The sequence below is a fragment of the Mchenga conophoros genome, linkage group LG15 (genome assembly GCF_057382185.1).
Source record: "Mchenga conophoros isolate Kocher_MC1m ecotype Shallow Benthic linkage group LG15, M_conophoros_male_GT1.1, whole genome shotgun sequence".
NCBI classification, from domain to species: Eukaryota; Metazoa; Chordata; class Actinopteri; order Cichliformes; family Cichlidae; genus Mchenga; species Mchenga conophoros.
The window spans coordinates 3,351,920-3,374,598 of record NC_140540.1 but is presented as its reverse complement, the minus strand read 5'-3'; the positions used below and the strand labels follow the sequence as shown (position 1 = coordinate 3,374,598).

Sequence of the window (22,679 nt, the reverse complement as noted above, 5' to 3'; positions counted from 1 at the left end):
CTGTGTTCTTTGAGTGTTTTTAAGTCGTGTCTTCTGTCTTAGTCGTTGCTGGTTCGTCTGTGTTGTTTCCCCTCGGTCTCCCTATGTATTTCCCCGGACCTCCCTGCATCTTCGTTCAGGTTTGTTTTCTTAGCTCTGCCCAGTTTAGGTTTTCCAGTTTTATGTTCACCCACCATTGCTGTTTTTACCCACTCCTGTAAATAAATACTCACCTGCACCAGAGCTGCCGCCTTTTGGGTCCTTTCTACAAACTCCACACGTCTGCCACACCGGACGTGACAACTACACTCCAGCTGAAAACACTACGTCCAGATGAACAGAATTAACTTTCTTGTACACTGCAGAAACTTCACCACCAATTAAAGCATTTATGAATGTATGTATATATATCCTAACCCTAAATAAATTCTAACTTGTGCACTCAATTCTTATTGAGTCAGCAGCGTAGTATGCTGTACAATCATTCCACCCTGGAAAAAGAAAAGCTCAAAGAAATAATTAAAGCCCAAAATTACCATGACCATGAGAAACGTAAGTGCCCGAGCAGCCAGGCTCAGAAGCAGGCTGGAAAGTGCCATCCTGGAAAATGTCCCGGAGACGTCCGTGTTAAAGGTGTGTAACAAGTGTCCCTTGACAGTTCGCTGACTTCTGCCGTGTGATTGGCCCAGGAGCTTTAAAAGGTAGTGGGTGTGTGAGGGGAGGTCAGTGGTCTTCTGTGGGAAGTTCCAGACCTTTGGAGATTAATTATTAGATCTGCAGTCTGCAGATCTAATAATTTATTATGGTAGGTGCCGGTTTTTAATGCGTGCTGCTGGACTTATTAGTGTGAACACGAGTTTTAATGGAGGAATCAATCAAGCTCTAGATCGACTGCGCGCGGGGAAATCGATCAATATTGTAGGTATATTGAGTGTTTGTTTTATATCTGTGATTTTGAATCGTTTAATAAAACTGATCTTTTATTGGATAACATTTTAATCGATAGTCTTGATCGTGGTTGTTGTGCTGCCTCTGCTTTAAAAGTCAGGTTTCTGTGCAGGAGCTTAGCGCCCCCATGTGTACACTGTTGGTAATTGCATTAAAAGAGCAAGTTGGGTACATAAGAAATCACTACACCGCAAACACAAATAACATCACACTGACAAACATTAAAGTTTCAGTTTTATTTTCATTTACATAAAACCTGTGCTTAAATTAGTTACAGACACTAAAGCTTCTGTGGTTCAATGGCTATGAAAAAGCAACTACATAATATAAACTAAAAAATATATATCAGCAGTGTATAAAAGTAACAAATGGCAATACCTTAGAGACCAGCGCCCCTCAGAAATGTTTCTATATACTGACTATTGTAATGGGTGGCTCTGAAGTGTAGTGGTTAACACATTTGCCTATCAAGCAAAAGATCTGGTCATTCGCACAGACACAAGACTCCTTTTGTTGTTGCATCAGAAAGGATTTCTTCCTCTTCTTTTTCCTGCTTCCTTTAGTAGTTTCCAGATCATCTGCCTCCACCTCATTCCATCCCTAGGATCCTCTTCTGTCACACCACCTCCACCAGTCATAGTCCCTACATTTTAAATTCCTACTCTCACCTCCACTCCTACCTTCTCTCTCTCTCTGCCTCCAAACATACCTTCCCCTTTTACTCTTCCTTTGTCTTCAGCCAACAGCAGCACAGTTTCTACAGACTCCCTGTTGGCCAACAAGTAGTTTTATATTCATTATTGTAATAAATAAAAAACACGACATAACTTCATATGAATATGCTATGTATTTAAATCACACCATTATTGTTTTCATTACAAGGTTTTCTTCTTCTTTTTTAAGTGACAGTTTTAGATATGAATAAAAGCCCAGTTTTACTCTATAGACTACTATGACCTCTTCTAATGTATTGGTGCTTTATGGCCATTTATTCTTTTTATTCCCTGTGAGCGAAAGAGCAAATTACTCCACTCTTAGGTCTGAGCATTCCAGCATCCAGGATGTCAAAGGTCTGTCCCGGCACAAGAGTGAAGTCAAACCTCTGGAGCAGTTTGGCCATCACCACTTTAGCCTCCATCTAAAAAGCACAACAGCGCCCACAGAGATGAGTCAGTGTGTTTATAGGTGAGCGGGTCTTCATGTTGACTTACGCTGTCATCCTCACCTGAGCAAAGTTCTTTCCCAGACACGAGCGAGGACCGAGGGCAAAGGGGTAGTAGCAGTAATAAGGCCTTGATGAACAGACGAGAGACAGCCTCAGTTACTGTGAACCGTTTCACTCATTTAGTCTGAGATAATAAAGTGTGTGCAAACATTAAACGTAATAAAGTCAGCATGGTGAAACAGTGTTTTTCTTACTTGGGAGCATCTGGGTGAAATCTGTCTGGATCAAATCTTAGTGGATCCTCGAAGAATTTGTCCAGTCTCCCGCTCACATAGGAGCTGAACTAAATATGAGAATAGGTTATTTATTCGTCTTGATTCCAGGTAACTGTCTTGTAGGGCAAGACACTTTACCCTACCGCCTACTGGTGTTGGCCAGAGGGGCTGATGGCGCAATATGGCAGCCTCGCTTCTGTCAGTCTGCCCCAGGGCAGCTGTGGCTACAACTGTAGCTGCCTCCACCAGTGTGTGAATGCGAGAGTGAATGAATAGTGGCATTGTAAAGCGCTTTGGGTGCCTTGAAAAGCGCTATATAAATCCAATCCATTATTATAAAACAGAAGTTTATTTTCTGCTTTGAAGCTAGAAACACATAAAAAAAAAATATCTATGACTCACTACAGCAACAAATCCTCCAGGTATGTGGACACCATCAATGACCATGTCTTCAGCAATATCACGAGATGTGGCCGGAGTCACGGGATAAATTCTCAGAGTCTCTTTTAGCACCTGGGGGAAGATTACAACGTTTATGGTGCATCTTGTTTTATAAAAACAAGACTGAGAGCCTAAGTTTACTGTTGATACAGTCTTTCATTGTTAGTTGACTAATTTTGAATCCATGGGTGAACATGAGATTACAAATCACACTAAAAACATTACCACAATTTTCAAATTGCCACGTGTACCTGTGACAGGTAGACCAACTTGCCCAGGTCATCGTAGCTTATTTCACGTTTCATCCCAATAACATCGTCCACTTCTTTCTTCGCTCTGAGAAATGAGAAAACTCCATAAGAAACCAAAGTTCACTTGTTCTAATGGAAACTGTTATGTGCTATATTTTGACTTTTTACTTTTCCAGTATATCAGGATGTCTTCCAAGTTCCATGATGCAAAAAGCCAGCTGATTGGCTGTTGTTTCTTGGCCTGAAATAGCACAAATGTATCAAAATTGAATATTACCACCATGAAGCTCAATAAAATGTTACAACATACACTATATACAAAAGAAGCTGCTGTTTTTCAAGTTTCAAGTTTAGCATTTCCTCCATTGCTTAGCATTTTTGAAACCAGGGGTCACAATCAAAAGACAGCTCAGACGGTGAAGCCAAGAGCACTGCACACTCATGATAGCAGCAAGCCATTATTTAGATTCCTGTTGATGCAGAAATCTACAAATACCATGTACTTCAGCATAAAGACTCGAATCAACAAGGCACAAGAAACCTGTAACTCCTTGATGCTGCTCTGGACTACAAAAATCAATAACATCCACCAGCAACTCAGTTCAATTGTTGTGTCTACCCCCTCTCCAGAACCTTTTCTCTATTTTGAGCCGTTTTCCACTTTCCATCTTCCTGATTTATCTGATATTTCTGAGTTTATATGTAACTCAAAGCCTGCCACATGTCATCTTGACCCTATGCCTACAGGGCTTGTGAAATCCTGCCTCTCTTCCTTACTCCCACTCATCTCTGCTATCATTCACTCTTCACTCACCACCGGTGTCGTCCCCTCCTTAGTCAAGATTGCTTCAGTCACTTCGTCAAAGGAGCTTGCAAAGAAGGGCGTCTGGACTTCTTTAAGTTACTTGAAGACGTTTCACCTCTCGTCCGAGAAGCTTCTTCAGTTCTAAGGTCAAATGGTGGAGAGTCCCAGATATAAACCTAGTGGGAGTGACCCCCCACAGAGGGACAAAAGGACCCCCTGATGATCCTCTAATCGCCTGAGACAAAGAGGATCATCAGGGGGTCCTTTTGTCCCTCTGTGGGGGGGTCGCTCCCACTAGGTTTATATCTGGGACTCTCCACCATTTGACCTTAGAACTGAAGAAGCTTCTCGGACGAGAGGTGAAACGTCTTCAAGTAACTTAAAGAAGTCCAGACGCTTTTCTTTGCAAGCTCCTTTGACTACGATGACCTGGATGACTGAGAACCTTCACAGACTTCAGTCACTCCCATGCTGAAAAAACCTTCTTTAGATCCTAACAACTTTAACAACCGCCGTACAATTTCTAATTTACCCTTCATCTATAAAATACTTGAAAAAGTAGTTGCAGTTCAACTTCATTCACACCTGGATAATAATAACATCTACGAGAGATTTCAGTCTGGTGTTCGTTCATGTCACAGTACAGAAACTGCTTTATTTAAAGTCACTAATGATCTTCGAGTCGGAGCTGACTCTGGTCTTCTCACCATTCTCGTCCTTTTGGATCTGAGCTCAGCCTTCGACACGATCTCTCATTCTGTCCTTCTAAGCAGACTTTCCTCTCTCGGCATCTCTGACCCACTCCAGTCAGTTCAGTCTGTAGTCCAGTCTCTGGTCCAGTCACTCATTCATCATCCTGTTCAGCTCCCTGACCTGGTTACAACCATAGCTCCTTGACCACTCCCAGTTTATTCAACTGAAAGCATTCCACTCTCGTCTATTCCCGGTCACTTCTGGTGTACCCCAAGGTTCAGTGTTTGGATTTAAACCAGTCTTTGATGAAGGGGGCTTCATATATATGGACGAATATGCTGTGGCAGTTAAGCCTTGCAGTGTGCCAGAAGGAAGCACAACATCCAACTTATTTTGTAACATTTCACAGATCCATCCAACTACCCATCTACTTTGTTAACCGCTTATGCTCTTCAGTATCACAGTCTGCTGGAGACACACGAAATAACAGAGACTCACCTGCAATGAAGAATGTCACGAAATTGTCCAGCATAAATTCCTCATCTTCTTCAGTCATGATTTCCTCTGAAACAATAAGAAAATTGACATATAAATTAATATTTGGCTTCCTTCTCTTTTTTTCATTTATTACACGTCAGATGATACAATGTCTTCTGTGTTAATGTCTCTATCAGTCATCTGTTTATATTCGGCAAAGCTTCCAAAGTGTCCATTTTCAAGCGAATCACAGAGCCAGCCTTCCTGATCAGTTTATTTAGTTTGCTGGTGTCATCGGCATGATGTCGCTTCTTCAGCATCAGCACGCAGACCACAACAAAGAACACTCCACTCGCCACAACTAAAAACTCAGTGTATTTGTTTACTCTTGTGTGTACTATTCACAGCAATTTAAAATCAATGCTCAAGGCTTACTGAGTCTATTCAAATGTGAAATTTAGGGATTACAACCTTGGTTGGCAGTTTTGATGATTTGTGTCAGGATGTCCTTGGGGACCTCGTCACCGTTTTCAATGGCGGCCTTTCTCTCAGCGATCCACTGAGATCCAGTTTTGCGCAGCAGGCGGCACGCTTCCCTCACCTCATTAATGTATCCTCTGTTCTTTGGATTAAACTGGAATGGCAGATTGAAGAAGTTAACATTCCATGCAACAAGACTTGCAGTACATACTTTCTTCTTCTTTGGCTCTTGGAGGAGGCGGACGCCTCCCCCTCTCCCTCCCTTATCTTCTCTGCTGCTGCTTCTAGGTGTTTGTCTAGTCTCGTCTAACTCTAACCCTCAAAGAGTTTCTCGGTCTTGTTCTCTAAAACCTAAAGAATTATGGATTTGATCAACTGGTCCCGTAATGGAATTGACAACCTGCTAGGCTTGGGAGAGCCCGATTGTCCTGCGGAGACGTTTGCTGCCGGATACTCCATGGTCGGTTGCGTCGTGTGTCTGGCAACACTCGACGGAGGACATTGAACGACATCTACCAATTTGGAACCACGATAACGGAGTTCGGGCTGATTGGAGCTGGCTTGGAGCTGGCTTATCGAAGAACAAGAAGCGGCTACAGCTGTTCAAAATCCCATAAGGCTGGCCAACATGATAGACGATTGGCAGGGCTGGGAGTACTCAGACTGTGTTTTGAACGCAATATGGATAACATCTTGGAGAAGAACAATGGGAATTGAGATAATTGGTGACCAGTGATGGACATTAAACCAACTGTAAAAATTGGATGCCGTTGTTTGCACTAAACCCAAACATTCACCAGCTTCACTCATGTGGCTATCCCACCGGCGCCAGCTGAAGGTCTGCCAAGGTCGAAGCTGACTGGAACAACAAATTCTTCCCATGATAACAGGATTGTTGTCGAACTCTTTGTACCTCATTCAAGGCCACCTGGGTCAACTGGAGACTGTTGACTGATGCTTAACCGGGCGTGGTGACATTTTCTCTCAGCTGAACATGGGATACACACACACACACGCACAAAACATGTACGCTGATACTCACTATCACCCTCCCTCCCCCGAATCCAACGCCTCCTCCCATGCTTACCTCCCATCCGATGTGGACACCGGATCAGCTGGAGGTGCAATCGAAGATTGCAGTGGACCCAGATCAGCTGTACACACTGGAATACTCTCCCATGTTGCTTGTCTGTGTTTTATTGTGTTATGGTGTGTTGATATCTGTGCATTCCTGGATTATCCTTTTGTGTTACACATTTCGATGTTTTTTTTTTCCTTGCTACCTAGCCTGACCTGTCTCCCCAATGTGATGTTTGTGTATTCTATGTACGGTCGGCAAGGTCTGTCATCTCAGTTGTGGGCAACTGCAACTGACAAATAAAGGCTATCTCATCTCTCATCTCGCTCATCAAAAAACACTAAAGTAATACCTCGAAAAAGTTGTCTCTAATGTAGTGAGCCATCCCTTTCAAACATGTCTCAATGGCTTTAGGGAACTGTGAAGTGTTCTTCAGCAGGTCCAAGTCCACCCCGAAAGCAACCTGAGATTTATCAAGGAAAAACACAAACATGAGGAAATATTATTTGGATAAAGACTGCTGTAAAAGCTGTAAAACTGACTGTAATATAAAACCTTAGTAATAACATCCAGGGTAACATAGTTGACAAGCTGGAGCATATTAGCTTCTGTTTTACTGTCAGCAACATCTGCAAGTTTATCCATCAGTTTCTCTGCCCTCTCATTGAAGGTTCCCATCAGACCTCTCAGATACCTGGAAGTAATGATAGCTTTAACCGGAGGAGCCAGAACCTGCCAACAAACTACCACAGAAATTCATTTGGAAAAAAATCAGTGGTTGAACAAACAAACTCTTTTGTCTTTTTGTGATAACTGTGAAACTCACAGGCTGCTGAATGCAGGGTCCATGATCCGGCGCTGTTTGTACCACTGCTCATGATCCCGTGCTGTTGCCAGGCCGTTGCCTAAGAGCCTTCAAAGAAGACAGTTGACAAAATACGTTATTTTATTCCTCTGAGTTTTAGTTACTGTTAGTTTTGCTTACTGTTGGCATTCAGGTTGCATCTAATCTAAATGTTCCTATCTGGTCCTCCTATAGTTTTAAGCTGTGCGTGCCATCTGCTGTCTTCTCTTATTATCCTGTGAGTATATATTATCTCTGTCTCCCTTTGTTCATTGCCACATTGCCCCTCTTCCCTCATGGTTGCGTATTACCTTATTCTGTGTTTCCCGGAAAATTCCTAGTGTTTGGATTCCTCGTTCCTGCCCAGTTATTGTTTGAGATTTTATGATTATTTTTGCTAGATTTGAGTTTATGTTCTGTCTCCTGAATCCACATCCTGCCTGCCATACAGCGAATACATGACAGAACGACGCGATCCTGATGGACTCACCGAGCTTTCTCAGACTGCCTCCACAGTGAGGGAAAAAGGCTACTTAAGTATGTGATAAAGTATTAGTACGTCATTGATTCCCATCTCTGCAGTACAGTCAGTGTTGGGGAGTAAAGGAATACATGTACCGCTGTTACGTATTTAAAACATAAAATATGAGTAACTGTATTCGGTTACAGTTACTGTTTATAAGGGTGGTATTTAGAATACAGTTACTTTGTTGAAATAAAGGGATTACACGGCGGTCTTTTCCTGTTTCATATGTTCGGCTCTGCCCTCTCTATTTTTGGTAATTCCACACCGGTGGAAACAAACAAAACACGCATTAAGAGGCTCAAATGCCCGTGTCTCAATCTCGCGTCTCATAATGACGTGAAGAAATATTCAAAAAATGATTTAATATGAAGGCAATAGCAGAGTGTTACATGCATAGCCCTAAAGCATGTAGCCTCATGGGCAGTGTAGTCCGTGCTGCAGGGAGAATGGACTGTCATACCCGTTATGTGTCTGTAAGCAAGGGAGGGAGAAAAAGGTGAGTGGAAAAGTACGAGCTGTCACCGAGCAGAAACGGGAGCTGCAAGCATGTAAATATAATAATAACCACTGCAGCCAAACAGAGAGCCTGACGAGCCCAGTTGTAAGTAAGCTGTTAAGACTCGACTGTACGCTGTGTTCCTGTTTTCCTCCAAAACAATAAGTTCCGTTGCAGCAGCCTTTCAACGCCTCTCTCTGTCTCTCGCTACCAAAGTTGACCCAGACAACAAAGTAAAGCTAGTTTTTGGCTACGAGCCCGACACGAACCCGACGTATTAGCCAGAGGTCCTTTACTACGGTTCAGAGCCACAGACCTGTTTTATATACGCGCGGAATAGTTTTCTATATGAGATCGCTGCAAAAAGTGCAGCCTTACCTAATGTCCACCTACTGTTACTCATTTATATTAAGATTTAAACATCTAGTTGCTAATGGTATGGTGAGTAGCCTTCAGTAATAGTAATAAATCACACAGCAATAGGACATTCATTAGTTGTTAAAAAGCATGATAATATATTAAGTAATCCAAAGTATATTACTTATATATTAAGCAATTACAAAATACATTTTGGGGCATGTATTCTGTAATCTGTAGTGGAATACATTTCAAAAGTAACCTTCCCAACACTGAGTACAGTGGTGGTCTGTATTATACCTGTGAGTCTTAATCTTAGTCCAGGTGTTAAACAAATAAGAGTATTGCAAAGCTCACTCCACCTCTAAATATTGGTAAATGAATGCAAAGTATCACACTGGTATCTACTGATATCTGCCTTTGTTGATCAATTCCAGCCAGTAACTGAAGTTAAAACGATATCAGTAACAGCACAGCCTTTTAGAACTGGTGCATCGCTACAAAAAAGCGCCTGATAAGGCAGTCTTACCTTTGACCAAACAGGTTGGCAAGTCTCTTATAAACAAGTTTATCTTTGGGGTATTTTGTGGACATCAATATTTGCTGAAGCCAGGAGCAGAAAGACAGAAAAAAATTTTTTAGAGAAAGAAGATTTGATACGAATATTATCAGGAGTTATGCTTAGTGAAACCAAAATGTCAGTAGTTCACACTTTGAAGTTAAGGGCAGGATTTGTGCCAAGCACTTTCACACACTCAGCGGCGGTCCTAGCCTGTTTGGCGCCCTGGGCGAACGGATGATCTGATATCGTCACGTTGTTGTTCCTGGAACAGCATAGTAAATGTTGTTCCAGGAACAACATTGCAAGTGACCAATCACATTCTTGTGACGTTATTCTTTGGCGCGCCAAGCCATTCGTGCATTTATGAAATTCCAATGTTCCAAGGACAATATCAATTCTGCTTAGCGTTTATTAAAGGGTTAGGGTCAGGGTCCGTTGATCGGCGGACAGAGGCGGTTTCTCGCAGCTTAAGTTTTTTGTTTTACGGCGGTTTTTCCCGAAGTCGCAAAAGTATGACGTCACAACATTCTGATTGGTCACTTGCAATGTTGATCCTGGAACAACACCAGGGGCCCGTTCTTCGTACCTCGCTAAGTAAGTTAGCCGGATTTGACTGTTGACGATTTCGCGTGATCCTGGATCGTTCGGTTCTTCGAAGCCCATCCGGGACTTGCTGTCATAGCAACAGAGCCGTAAGCGTAAACCTGCTCGGGAGCAGGTTTACTTTATGTAAACAGGATTAGATCGCGGCCACTCAGGTATTTCCGCTTCATGTATACGAAAGCAACAGCGATATTTTACCACTGTTGTACCATAAATAAATAACATCAATGTAACTAAAGATAATGCAGCACTTGATCCTTTTATTGGTGTCACACAGATACATACAGGTCATTTCCTAAAAAAGGGAAATGTACTATTAACATTCTATTACATGTATGTGATTATTACAGATGTAATTCAGATTTCAGAGTAGTAATTGCAATTTACTTCGTGTAATCAAGATGGGAGACCACGGCTATAAAAGCGAAGGTGGATTTGGGAAGCCTGTTGCAGCCATGTCCTGTCCGTATACGCGAGCCACCCATTGCGGAAGGTGCAAGATTGATAAGGAGAGTCCTCAGAATCCAGCGTATATTGCGGGACAGACAGGATCCTTTAGCTCAGCGCGACAGTGTGCTCATAGAGAGATATCGATTTTCCCGTGAGGGTATTATTCACTTAACCAACTTGTTGACGAGGGGGTGCAGGACCACCACCTGTCTTTTTTTGCGCTGCCCCTTTTCTTGGTTGCTGTTATAAACAAACAAACAGAGTATTTCAGGGTCTCTGTCCAAGAGACGAAAAGCAATATAAGTGATAAATATTACCATTCTGTAGAATATTCTTATGTTTCACTTTTACTTGTTCCCATGTTCTAGTGGGTCCTGTTGTGGCGCTAATGTGAAAGGGGATATAATATAACATATTATAATATAATATAATGTAATATAATATTGGATAATATAGTGTGATATGATAAATCTACCCTACCACCTACTGGTGTTGGCCAGAGGGGCCGATGGCGCAATATGGCAGCCTGGCTTCTGTCCCAGGGCAGCTGTGACAGCTACCAGTGTGTGAATGTGAGAGTGACTGAATAGTGGCATTGTAAAACGCTTTGGGTGCCTTGAAAAGCGCTATATAAACCCACTCCATTATTATTGTTATTATTAAATTACTTACGAGTTTAATTTGTCAGCAACTTTCTGCCAGCCCTCTCTCCTTGCTTTTGCAGCCTTTGCAGTGTTCCCTTGCGTTTTAATTAGACTCTGAAACTCCTAAAATCCCTCACTCAAGAGTTCTTGCTCTGCTGCCGAAGAATACCGAGCGCGCTCCTTCGACATTTTCGCCGACCAATCAAAGGGTTGCCGATCAATGTTTCTACTATCGATGCGTAGCCCCTGTTGGGCCACCCAGTGATCTCACATTACTTCATCCAGCTATACTAATCGTCAACAACAGGTGTGTTCGGGGAACCGGAATAGCGAGCTCAGAGTTAGGGCGATGATTTGATCTTGGATGTAGTAAGCGACGTACGAAGAACGGGCCCCTGATCGTGCCTGGGCGAACACTCCCTCTGGCGGAATTATAAAGTGGAATTGTAAAGCGCTTTGAGGGTCTCAAAAAGCGCTATATGAAAGCAATCCATTATTATTTAAACCAACTGTTAACTGTATATTTCTGTACATTTAAGTATTATTATTATTCATATTGCCGCATTCATTGGCCTTTTTTACAATTAATTTTATTGTTTAATCACATTAAAATGTTCCTAATTTAATGTTTAACAGCACTTGAAAAAGGCAAAATCCCATGTAAAATTAGGGCAACAAACTGTATTGTCATTACTGAAAATAACCGTATTTTCATGAGAAAGTTATTTTCTGTTATTTTGTGGTATTATTTTGGCGCCCCAGCAAATGGGCGACAGAAAACCGATCGGTGCCTATGCCATTCCCAATACGCGCTGGCATGATGTCGGGGCAGCATGAATACGAGCAATTTGTTTTTATTTTTTGCCGATGCCCGTGATGCCGCCCCCCACTGCGATGCCGCCTCGGACCCATGTCGCCCGTATCAAAAACCGCTACTGCACACACTCATGCTGTTGTCACAGTTTACCTTTGTTGCCTCGGGACAGGACACACACACTACAGCGTAATGCAGAGCATATATCTTGTAGACAGGCCCATACTCATCCGCCCTGTAAAAGACATACTACCGCATAAATGATACGTTTTATCATTATTTATTAATCACTCCTACACACAACCATCGTTTACGTTCAAATTACCACTCCAGAAGTTTCTGGTGCATATTTCCGCCATTTTTCATTATCCTCAAAAGCGATGCTGAGTGTCCGAAGAGAAAACTGGGGAAGAAATCAAGTGGTCAGCGTCGAGCAGTGTCAGCAAAAGTGCCGAGAACTTTACCTACCTGTCCGTCGGTGGGCCGGGTATGTGGTCATATTTCATATGAATGTGTTTAACATACAAGCAGTATCCGAGAAACACAACGACGAGCAGAAAGAAGAGAAAAGTTAGCGTCTGAGCAGCCAAAGACAGAAGTAAGCTGAAAACTGCCATCCTGAGAAATATCCCGTAGACGTCTGCGTCAAAGATGGTTGTCCTTTCTATAACACCGCGAAGGATCCCTGGTTCAAGACCGAGGGGAGACACAAACACGCCTCAGTGAGGTCACAAGCTGGTTTACCCCAGTGTCGTCGTTCTAAACTCGCATTAACGGGAGATCCAGCCGCCGTGGCTGTGGCGACCCTTTGGGAGGAAAAACAAGGGAGCAGCTCCAAATACCGACCGCACACAGCCAGATCTAATTAGGCGGAAGTTCGACATAGCGTACTTCAGAGAAGAGAGCCCACGGAGACGCACTGAATGTCACAGCTTTCGTGCTGTTATTTTGCGAACATTGTGAACAAGTGCAAAAACCCTCTACAGTTTAAAAAGGCTACTGCTGGGATTTATTAAACAGGCGCAGTTTCGATTTTGCGACATAAAGGAGTGGGCCTTTTTTTCGGCTTTGTATTTCATATGTGTTTGCAGAAGTTGTGCTTTCAGAGCGCAATATTTTGGGAAGAGAAAGGCGTCTAATTGAAGCTGAATTTCAGGCCAATAGAGGGCTTTGAGCTGGCGCACACACTTGGTAAATCTGCCTCTAAGCATCATCTTTAGTAAATAAAATGCATTCCACCTTAAAAGCTGTCGGCACCTGCAGGTTTATTAATTACTTAAGGTTAAGAGATCAGAGTCCCGGAACACTCTGCTTTGTTCATATTAACATTATATTCAAGTCTTCTTCATCAAGAACACAAGAAACAAGATAAAAGCAAATAAAATGCATTCATTTCATCTTATAGTGCGAGGCGTTTATTTATCTCAGCAGATGAAAATGTCTGACATCTTCACTTTTCGTTTGACAGCCAATAAACTCATCATCCACCAGTCTTTCATCACGACTTCTGAACCTCTCCCGCTGTGAAATTTCGTACCTTGCGCCGTTTATGCAAACTTTCTGGATTTGTTTCAAATTAAAAGCGCTCACCAGACAGTAATAGAGCTTTTCTTAACTGGGCTCTTATTCTGAAACATTAGTAGGAACCTCTTGTGAAAAACTAAACCGTTAAGAAAAATGGCACATAGGATGTGTGCCTCTGAGATTTCACTCTCTAATAACAGTTTGTTAATTCATGTTATTACTGTATACAGTTTGTCTGAGGTAGAGAAAGGGGGCAACTTCTCAAAACAGACATTGTATTTCAGTTTTATTTCATTTACACAAAAGTCATGTTTAAATGAGTGCTACAGGCAGTGGCTATGAAAAAGCAACTGCAATACATTTTGCAGTTCTCTCCATATTTTGCTTACAAGGAGCCAGATTTTCCTTTAATTATTTAAAGTGGTATTAATCATTCAAGCATACAATAGGCACCTATAACTCAAGTGATGAATCAGTGATGTGTCTGCACATAACAGACAGCTTTGAAAGTGTCTTTTATATTTAGGAAATTTGTTACTAACAGAAAAGAAGTTCCTATGTTCTAAGCAAAATAAAAGAAATTAGCTTTGCACAGTATGTGTCTGTGTATATTTATATGTGTGTGTATATGTGTGTACATACATACAGTAGCAAATGGTATTGATCCTAGCTTCCTCAAAAATGTTTCCATAATAATAATAGATTATTCCAGTGAAGACATAAAAATAGTTATAAGCATTTCATATGAATATATTGCGTGTATTACGATCATACATGAGACTATTTTCATTACAAGGATTTCTTTAAAAAATCAGTTTTCAGACAAGAGTAAAAACTCTGCCCCACCATATAGATACCTATGACCTGTTCCAATGTGAAGTCCGTTAAGATCATTTATTTTTGTAATCCCTGTGACCCAAAGTGCACAACACTCCACTCTTTGGTCTGAGTGTGCCAGCATCCAGGATGTCAAAGGTCTGTTCTGGGACGAGAGTGAAGTCAAACCTCTGGAGCAGTTTGGCCATCACCACTTTAGCCTCCATCTAAAAAACACAACAGCGCCCACAGAGATGAGTCAGTGTGTTTATAGGTGAGCGGGTCTTCACATTATGTTGTCATCCTCACCTGAGCAAAGTTCTTTCCCAGGCACGCACGAGGACCGAGGGAAAAAGGGTAGTAGCAGTAATAAGGCCTTGTTGAACAGACAAGAGACAGCCTCAGTTACTTTGAACAATTTAACTCATTTTATCTGAGATAATAATGGGTGTACAAACATTATTATGTAAAACATGTCAGCATGGTGAAACAGTGTGTTCTTTACTTGGGAGCATCTGGGTGAAATCTGTCTGGATCAAATTTCAGTGGATCCTCAAAGAATTTGTCCAGTCTCCCGCTCACATAGGAGTTGAACTAAACATTAGAAAATATTGTATTTACTTATCTTGATGTTTATACAGAAGTGTATTTCCTGCTTTGCTAGAAACACATCAAAAAATACATGTCTCACTAAAGCATTTATTCCTCCAGGTATGTGGATCCCATCAATCACCATGTCTTCAGCAATATGACGAGATGTGCCCGGAGCTGTGGGGTACATTCTCAGAGTCTCTTTTAACACCTGGGAGAAGATGTATACAATTCATACGGCACATCTTGTGTATATATATATATATATAACACCGTTCTACTCAACAGAGCAGTGAAAATGCTTAAAACCACAAATCTCATTAATGCAGAAGACCAAGGATACTTTAAGATACAGAAAAATAGTACCACAATTTTCAAATTGCCACATGTACCTGTGACAGGTAGACCAACTTGCCCAGGTCATCATAGCTTATTTCATGTTTCATCCCAATAACATCGTCCACTTCTTTCTTCGCTCTGAGAAATGAGAAAACTCCATAAGAAACCAAAGTCTATTTGCTATAGTGGAAACTGTCGCGCAATATATTTTGACTTTTTACTTCTCCAGTATATCTGGATGTCTTCCAAGTTCCATGATTGCAAAAGCCAGCTGATTGGCTGTTGTTTCTTGGCCTGGAATAGCATAAATTACACACGACATTAGGCAGTACAAAAGATGTATGCAGCTATTGTAACATCATTCACTGGTCTGATTGCAAAGCTGCAAGATGAGAGTTTCCACCATCTTGATTCCAAAAAGAAAAGGATGTGATGATGAGGGGGTCAGCCCACACACCTGACATTTGACTGACAAACCAATGAATGTGTTGTTTAATACTACAGATCGGCCCCAGCCACCTTCTCCTCAAAGACAGTATGGCTAGCATACTGGTTTTTGATTCAGTGTTGACCCAGGATGAGTGCCTGAGCCTATAAACTCTGCAGGTTTTACAAAATCACATTAAAAACAGCACCACTGAAAGCCATTTATGGAAAAAGTCATTTTTCCATAGACTTCTATAGGAACAGGAGCAACCGCATATATTGCCATTTCGTGGGCTTCAGAAAGAAAGCAGGTTTAATTCACTTCCATTTTAAAGTTCACTTTTAAGACACTGTAAATGACCACGGCAGACCCGGGTGCAAGTTCATGCTTTGCAGCATACTTTATTGACTCACACGGTTGCTGTTCACAATGCTCACAGAGCTGCAGCTCTCCCGCTGCCTGCTCAACATTATTGCAACCACAAATACAGCACCCATTACAATGCGTGATTGCACGCCCCGCCACAGACACAAAAGCTATTTCCATCTTTGATATACAGTCTATAACAATACATCCATCATCTGGATGGTCAGTAGTCCATGAAAATGAATGTATGTTGTGAATACCTGCAATAGATAACATTTTATAAAGATGAAACCATTTGGCATTAAGTTAAAAATTGATGCTTAAAGTGGTGACTGCATTGTGCGCCTTTTAACACAGCAAACCTTTTGGTGTTCCACAAAGATAGAGCAGGCCCAAATTATTGTGTAATATTTCATACATCAGTCCATTTTCTTAATTGTTTTCTTAACCTATCCCAGCTGTCACTGAGAAAAAGGCACTATCCTCCCTGATCAGATCGCCAGTCAATCACAGGGCACTACTTCTAACATCAAAGATGAAATAACAGAGACTCACCAGCAATGAAGAATGTCACAAAATTATCCAGCATAAACTCCTCATCTTCTTCAGTCATGCTGTCCTCTGAAATGATAAAAAACTACCTATAAATGATTTGACATCTACCATGTTAAGATGTGCTCTCATCATGAACAGGTACTAACACAAACCTCCAAGGAGAGTTCATATGGGAGACACTGAACTTATGCTGTCCTATCATTTTTTTTCAGTGTGTTTATTTACTCGTTTTTATGCTCTTCACACAGATTCAACAAGATTCTATATTATTGCTCTTATCTAGTCTAGTCTAATGTGAAATTTGGGAACTCCAACCTTGGCTTGCAGTTTTGATGATTTGTGTCAGGATGTCTTTGGGGACCTCGTCACCGTTTTGCATGGCGGTCTTTCTCTCACTGATCCACTTGGCTCCAGTTGTACGGAGCAGGCGGCACGCTTCCCTCACCTCATTAATGTATCCTCTGTTCTTTGGATTGAACTGGAATGGAAAACTGACAGGTTTAGCCTGGCATTCAGATAACAATGTTGTTGGCAGAACTACTGCATAACAACAAACGCTGAAGTAATACCTGAAAAAATCTGTCTCTAAGGTAGTAAACCATTCCTTTCAGACATGTCTCAATGGCTTTAGGGAAAGGTGAACTATTCTTCAAGAGGTCCAAGTCCACCCCAAAGGCAACCTGAAATTTATCAAGAAAAAAGTATACACAAATATGCACACACACACTCACCCTTTGGAAGGGTAAAAATGACTGCAATATAATACCTTAGTAATAACATCCAGGGTGACACAGTTGACAAGATGGAGCATATTAGCTTCTTTTTTACTGTCAGCAACATCTGCAAGTTTATCCATCAGTTTCTCTGCCCTCTCATTGAAGGTTCCAGTTAGACCTCTCAGATACCTGGAAGTAATGATAGCTTTAGACGGAGAAGCAGCACATCCAAGACATCCCAACAAACTATCACAGAAATGAATTAACGGATACTGTTGCACAGAAAAAAGAAAAACCTTCCTACTATCTGCTACTATCTCCCTACTGTTTCTACTAGTTCTCTGGGTGAAATTGCCTTGTTGATGCCAGAGATGGGATGAGAACGTCCAGACTGCTACAAACTGAGTAACTACTCATTACAAATCCTCTTAAACTGGTTTCTTCCACCTCTTTCCATCTCTGTAATATTCTTTGTCAATATTTTTGATATTTAAAATTGAGCGATTTTTGATAAATTTGTGCTATTTGTCAAATTTGTAAATTCTGTAACATGTTGTATTATTTAATTAGTGTAGTCTGTTACTGTAACTGTCTTGGAGCAACTGTAATCCAAATAGTTTCCTTAGGGATTAATAAAGTATTCAGAGTCTGATTCTTAACCGTGCTAATGAGTTCATTGTGTTCAAATGGGCTCCACAGTCAGCTCTCTAATTCCAGCTGAGGTCCTTTAGGATGTGGCGGATTTGAATGATGGATGCACAGCCAACAAATGTGCAGCAACTGCATGATGCCATATGGACCAAAATACCAAAAATCAACCAAAACGTATTTCCAGCACTGGTTGAATGTATGCCATGAAGAAATGAGGCAGTTCTTAAGGCAAAAGTGGTTTCAGCCTGGTAAAGGCAAGGTATACCTTATAAAGCAACAAATGCATAACTCACGTGCTGCTGAACGCAGGGTCCATGATCCGGCGCTGTTTGTACCACTTCTCATGATCCCGTGCTGTTACCAGGCCATTGCCTAAGAACCTTCAAAGAAGGAAGTTGAGAAAACATTCTCACAAAACCCAATTCCTAATTGCTGTTAAAATAAAAGCATTTTTTCAAAATGTCTTCAAATGGAATAATCATAAAAATATATAACATTTCTCATTTTTTAAAGTATATTATAGTGCACACCAGATCTGCGCTGGCTAAATCAGCAGAGGTAGTGTATTGAAGAGCTGGATGACTTTAAAACAGTTTGGTTATTTATTCATGAAAAGACATCATTTTATCGTGAGAATTTAATTTTGTTCCACTGATAAAGCAAAATGTAAATAAACAAGTCTGATGCTAATGTAGAGAAGCAACCTAAGTAGCCTGATAAGGCAGTCTTACCTTTGACCAAATAGGCTGAAGAGTTTTTTGTAAACAAATTTATCTTTGGGGTACTTTGGGGACATCAGGATTTCCTGAATCCACAAACATAAAGTAGAATCAGAATCAGAAGACTTTATTTATCCCCAAGGGGCAATTAACAAACAATGTTCAGCATATGTTGAAGATAAGAACAATAAGAACAGGAAATAGGAGTGAAATAATAAATACACAGAATATACAGTATATACAGTTTTAAAATTAAAGTGACTGAAGGTGAATAAATAACTCTAAGTGACTAAAAGTGAATAAAGTGTCAGTAGTGTAGGAAGAGTGTAGTTTATGGGTGTGGGAAATGAAATGAAACATTGCAAGAAATTGGATTTATGCAAATATTATCGAGAGTTAGGCTTAATGTAGTTATTTTTTATTATTTGGCAATTTAACAATTGCAGGATTTCTGCCCAGCACTTTCACACTGTTTCACCTTTGTTGCCTCTGGACTGGACACGCACACTACAACGTAATGAAGACCATTTATCCTGTAGACAGGCCCATACTTCTCGGCCCTGTAAAGGACATGCTGACCTTTAAATATTATTAATCACAACTTTTTAAAAACCGCACAAAAACATCGTTTACGCTCCACTTACCACTCCAGAAATTTGTCGTGTACAACTCCGCCATTTTTCATTATCCTCAAAAACGACGGTGAGTGTCCCAGAAGAAAACTGAGGACAAAAACAGCTGGTCATTCTCTGGTAATGCCAGTACAGGGGTTTCGACGACGGCTTCACCTACCTGTCCCTCGGTGGGCCGGGTATGTGGTCATATTTCATATGAATGTGTCTAACATACAAGCAGTATGCAAGAAATGCAACGATAAGCAGAAAGAAGAAAAATGTAAGTGATGGAGTTGCTAAAGTCAGAAATACGCTGAAAACTGCCATCCTGAAAAAATGTCTGATATATGTCCGGGTTAAAAATTGCTGCTCTTTCAGTTAGGCAGCCCCAGCCTGAAAGAAGACGGACTTGCTTTTCCTTTCGTTCACCACTTCCGTGTTCCTCAGGAGTAGTAATAAATAGCTGTTTTAAGACTGGCGATACCAGCACAGGCTCCATAGCTCAGTGGTTAGAGCACTGGTCTTGTAAACCAGGGGTCGCGAGTTCGATCCTCGCTGGGGCCTGTCGCGGGACAACCTTTTAATCCCTTCAACATAATTTAAAAAAAAAAAATTCAGGTATGTTACATTGTTGCTGTTTTTTCTTTTCGTTCTCTAATAACCATGTTGATCGACAGAGACGGATTTACGGCCGTGTCATTGGTGGCAAATAACATTTATATCTAGAATGTTTCAGTCAGTCATGTTTGGCACTGATCACCACCTGCACTCATGTATATATCTATCTACTTAGCACTTTTAATTCTTATTCTTATTTTTATTTTCATGTCTATTTAAGCGTAATTTATGACAGTATGTTTGCACTGAAGCACCGCAGCAATTTCCTAATGTTGTAAACCTGCTCAACATTTGGCAATAAAACCCTTTCTGATTCTGATTCTGATTCGCTTAACTCAAATTGTACAGGTTCAATTATTAGCTGGCTTTTTTGTTGTTCGTCAACTACGTAGTGTTACCACGACGAGCAAAACATTTCTCGTGCTACATCAATATTAAATGAATAGTCACAATAGTTATCACTAGGTAAACGCTATAATCGTCTTATAAACAGTTTAAGACATTTAACTTCCGAGTCATCATAATTAAAATGGCATATTAATATTCACAGATCAAAACCTACATGCTTGACTGAAAAAGACTGAGGTACTTTGAGTAATAATAATCATAAATAATCCCTCGGTTACATAAAGCGCTAATGAAAACAGAAGGCTTGGGCTTGATATAATTTCATGTTATAGCATTAGAAATACGATCCAACAGCGACCCCTGTCTCCGACTCTCGAAAATTGGTTCAATTTCTAATCTGGCGAGCCTAAATTTCTGAGTAACACAAGCAAGAGTCATCGCCTGCATGAAGCTGTACAGTACATAAGCATCATTATTACAGCTATGAAACATACCAAACAATAGTAGATGGGTCGATGGACTCAGTCACACTCAGAAGGGAATGTGATTTTTGGGTAACTCAACGTCAGGATGGCCGAGCGGTCTAAGGCGCTGCGTTCAGGTCGCAGTCTCCCCTGGAGGCGTGGGTTCGAATCCCACTTCTGACATCAGTTATTTTCTTGAACAACTGAGGTTCTGAAGACGGTTTTCCTGTGAAATGCTCGTACACGGTCCATGATGAGGCAAACTTGCTCTCAAACCGCATGTAAATGTGCTCTTATCCCCTTGGATGCTGGGAATTTGAAAACAGAAATTTTTAATTTGCAAGAGCTCTTAATCTACTAATACGAATCAACATTGCTATAAAACACTTGGCTGGAAAATATGAACCCATGAAATGTCAACAAGGAAAAGAAAGCTGTTTTTATTGTAATTATTTTTATGTGGTAAATACCATGACCATAACCAACAATAATAAAAATGTAATTAGCAGAATTTCTAAGATGAATGTAGGCTATGCCGCAAAAGTGCTTCCTTAGAATACGTATGTTAGGTCACCCCATGAGCCATATGAATTGAATTAATGCACCAAAAGTTTAGCAGGAGCAGGCTTGTGTGGCACCGCGCCCTGTAAACTTCAGCGCACGATGTGACGCAGATGCAGTTTTGACTCATCACAACTTTTAAAACAAACTGTAAATGGGGGAACGGCAGGGAATTCCTTCGAAACATAAAACAGGATCAATTTTGTGCTTATTACAGAGATAGATGTGCTTCACACATCAGATCCCGCCTGCCTTTTCCCCTCTGCTGGCGAAGCGGGAAATACTCTCTCGGTTCATGCGATTACACTCATTTCCAGGAGCGCCGGGTAATTGCTTGAGTCAGCACAGAATCTCACGTAGATGTGATGAAGACACGCGTACAGAAGCGACGCGCTGAGTGATGCGAATGGGCATTGTGACTCAAATGCGCACTTATGTTCGCTCGTGTAAATGTGCTGGCTGAGCATTAAGCACGCTGCGCGGTGCTTAAGCGGGCTGAAAGGCTGTGACTAAGTGAGCGTATAAACTGTTACTTTAACTCTCCTAAACTGATTTCTTCTCTCTCAGTCCCAGCAGCATGAGCCTGTGCAGCATCCTATTTATAGGACCCAGTATTGCGATCCATGTGATTAGGCTGACACAAAGCTAGAAGAGGAGATCCATGATTACTATCTCCAGACGTGGGTGGTGATATATACGCACACTGTGGGATTATTTTGACATGCTAAGCCGAGTTGTTGATTGCTTTTTAGTAACAGTGTGCTGGGTGAATTCACCAGTGTGAAAATCCAAGGCGGTTTAATACGCTATGGTTTCTGATTTACGTGGATCTTTTTTTAGGTCACTTATTTCAAAAATATTTAAGTGAAATGTGATTTCTAGAACAGGCCAGCAGTTTATATACATCACCTGCCGACTGTAAGCTAAAACATTTAGCCGCAAAATACATTTTATTTGTTTAAATTATTTTATTTTTAATTTCATTTAGTGGTTTAAGCTTCATAGATATGACTTTTTCATCTCCCTGTCATGATATTAAAATGTTTTCTTATATGGACTCCTGTCAGAAAGAAAGCTTTCAGGCTGGACTCTGTGCAGCTAAGTACTCCCTGTGATTCTGTAGCTTGTAGCATAACTTTAAGTTATTGTTTTCTGTATGTTACTTCAGTTCACTCAGGTTCTTTTAAAGCCCTGCCAAGGTTTTTCAGTCAGATTGAGGTCTGGACTTTGGGCCACTGCATCACCTTAATCCTTTTTCAGCCATTCTGTTGAAGATTTGCTGCTGTGCTTGAGGTTGGTGTTCTGCTGTATGACCCAGTTTCAGCCAACCGTCATCTTACAGACAAATTGGCCTCACATTAGACTCTAGAATACTTTAGTATACAGAGTTCATGGTTGAATCAGTGGTTGCAGGGCTCAAACCAAACCCAAATCATCACCCCTCCACCACGGTGTTTCTGCAGATATGCTGTCTTTGGTTTT

At 41.1% G+C, this 22,679-nt stretch overlaps 2 protein-coding genes and 2 non-coding genes across 4 annotated transcripts; 2 read left to right on the top strand and 2 right to left on the bottom strand.

The window, feature by feature from the left end:
* Window positions 1-1,148: 1,148 nt before the first annotated feature.
* LOC146557501 (cholesterol 24-hydroxylase-like) lies at window positions 1,149-12,778 on the bottom strand. Its single transcript, XM_085248306.1, has 15 exons — window positions 12,357-12,778; window positions 12,214-12,291; window positions 12,042-12,123; window positions 9,345-9,418; window positions 7,419-7,505; window positions 7,148-7,286; window positions 6,945-7,055; window positions 5,506-5,668; window positions 5,056-5,121; window positions 3,228-3,300; window positions 3,060-3,144; window positions 2,770-2,880; window positions 2,347-2,435; window positions 2,153-2,219; window positions 1,149-2,065 (listed from the first exon to the last, which is right to left on the bottom strand). Exons 1-15 carry the CDS (start codon window positions 12,503-12,505, stop codon window positions 1,925-1,927), a joined length of 1,515 nt encoding a protein of 504 aa, XP_085104432.1. The 5' UTR covers window positions 12,506-12,778; the 3' UTR covers window positions 1,149-1,924.
* Window positions 12,779-13,681: 903 nt separating this feature from the next.
* Window positions 13,682-19,630, bottom strand: LOC146557500 (cholesterol 24-hydroxylase-like). Its single transcript, XM_085248304.1, has 15 exons — window positions 19,385-19,630; window positions 19,237-19,314; window positions 19,071-19,152; window positions 18,605-18,678; window positions 18,167-18,253; window positions 17,273-17,411; window positions 17,076-17,186; window positions 16,822-16,984; window positions 16,507-16,572; window positions 15,380-15,452; window positions 15,212-15,296; window positions 14,920-15,030; window positions 14,734-14,822; window positions 14,538-14,604; window positions 13,682-14,455 (listed from the first exon to the last, which is right to left on the bottom strand). The coding sequence occupies exons 1-15, from the start codon at window positions 19,531-19,533 to the stop codon at window positions 14,303-14,305; spliced, it is 1,527 nt and encodes a 508-aa protein (XP_085104430.1). The 5' UTR covers window positions 19,534-19,630; the 3' UTR covers window positions 13,682-14,302.
* A 67-nt stretch (window positions 19,631-19,697) lies between these two features.
* On the top strand, window positions 19,698-19,770 carry trnat-ugu (transfer RNA threonine (anticodon UGU)). Its single transcript has one exon. It is a non-coding gene; the product is annotated as a tRNA-Thr (tRNA).
* Window positions 19,771-20,736: 966 nt separating this feature from the next.
* On the top strand, window positions 20,737-20,819 carry trnal-cag (transfer RNA leucine (anticodon CAG)). The gene has a single exon. It is a non-coding gene; the product is annotated as a tRNA-Leu (tRNA).
* Window positions 20,820-22,679: the final 1,860 nt, after the last annotated feature.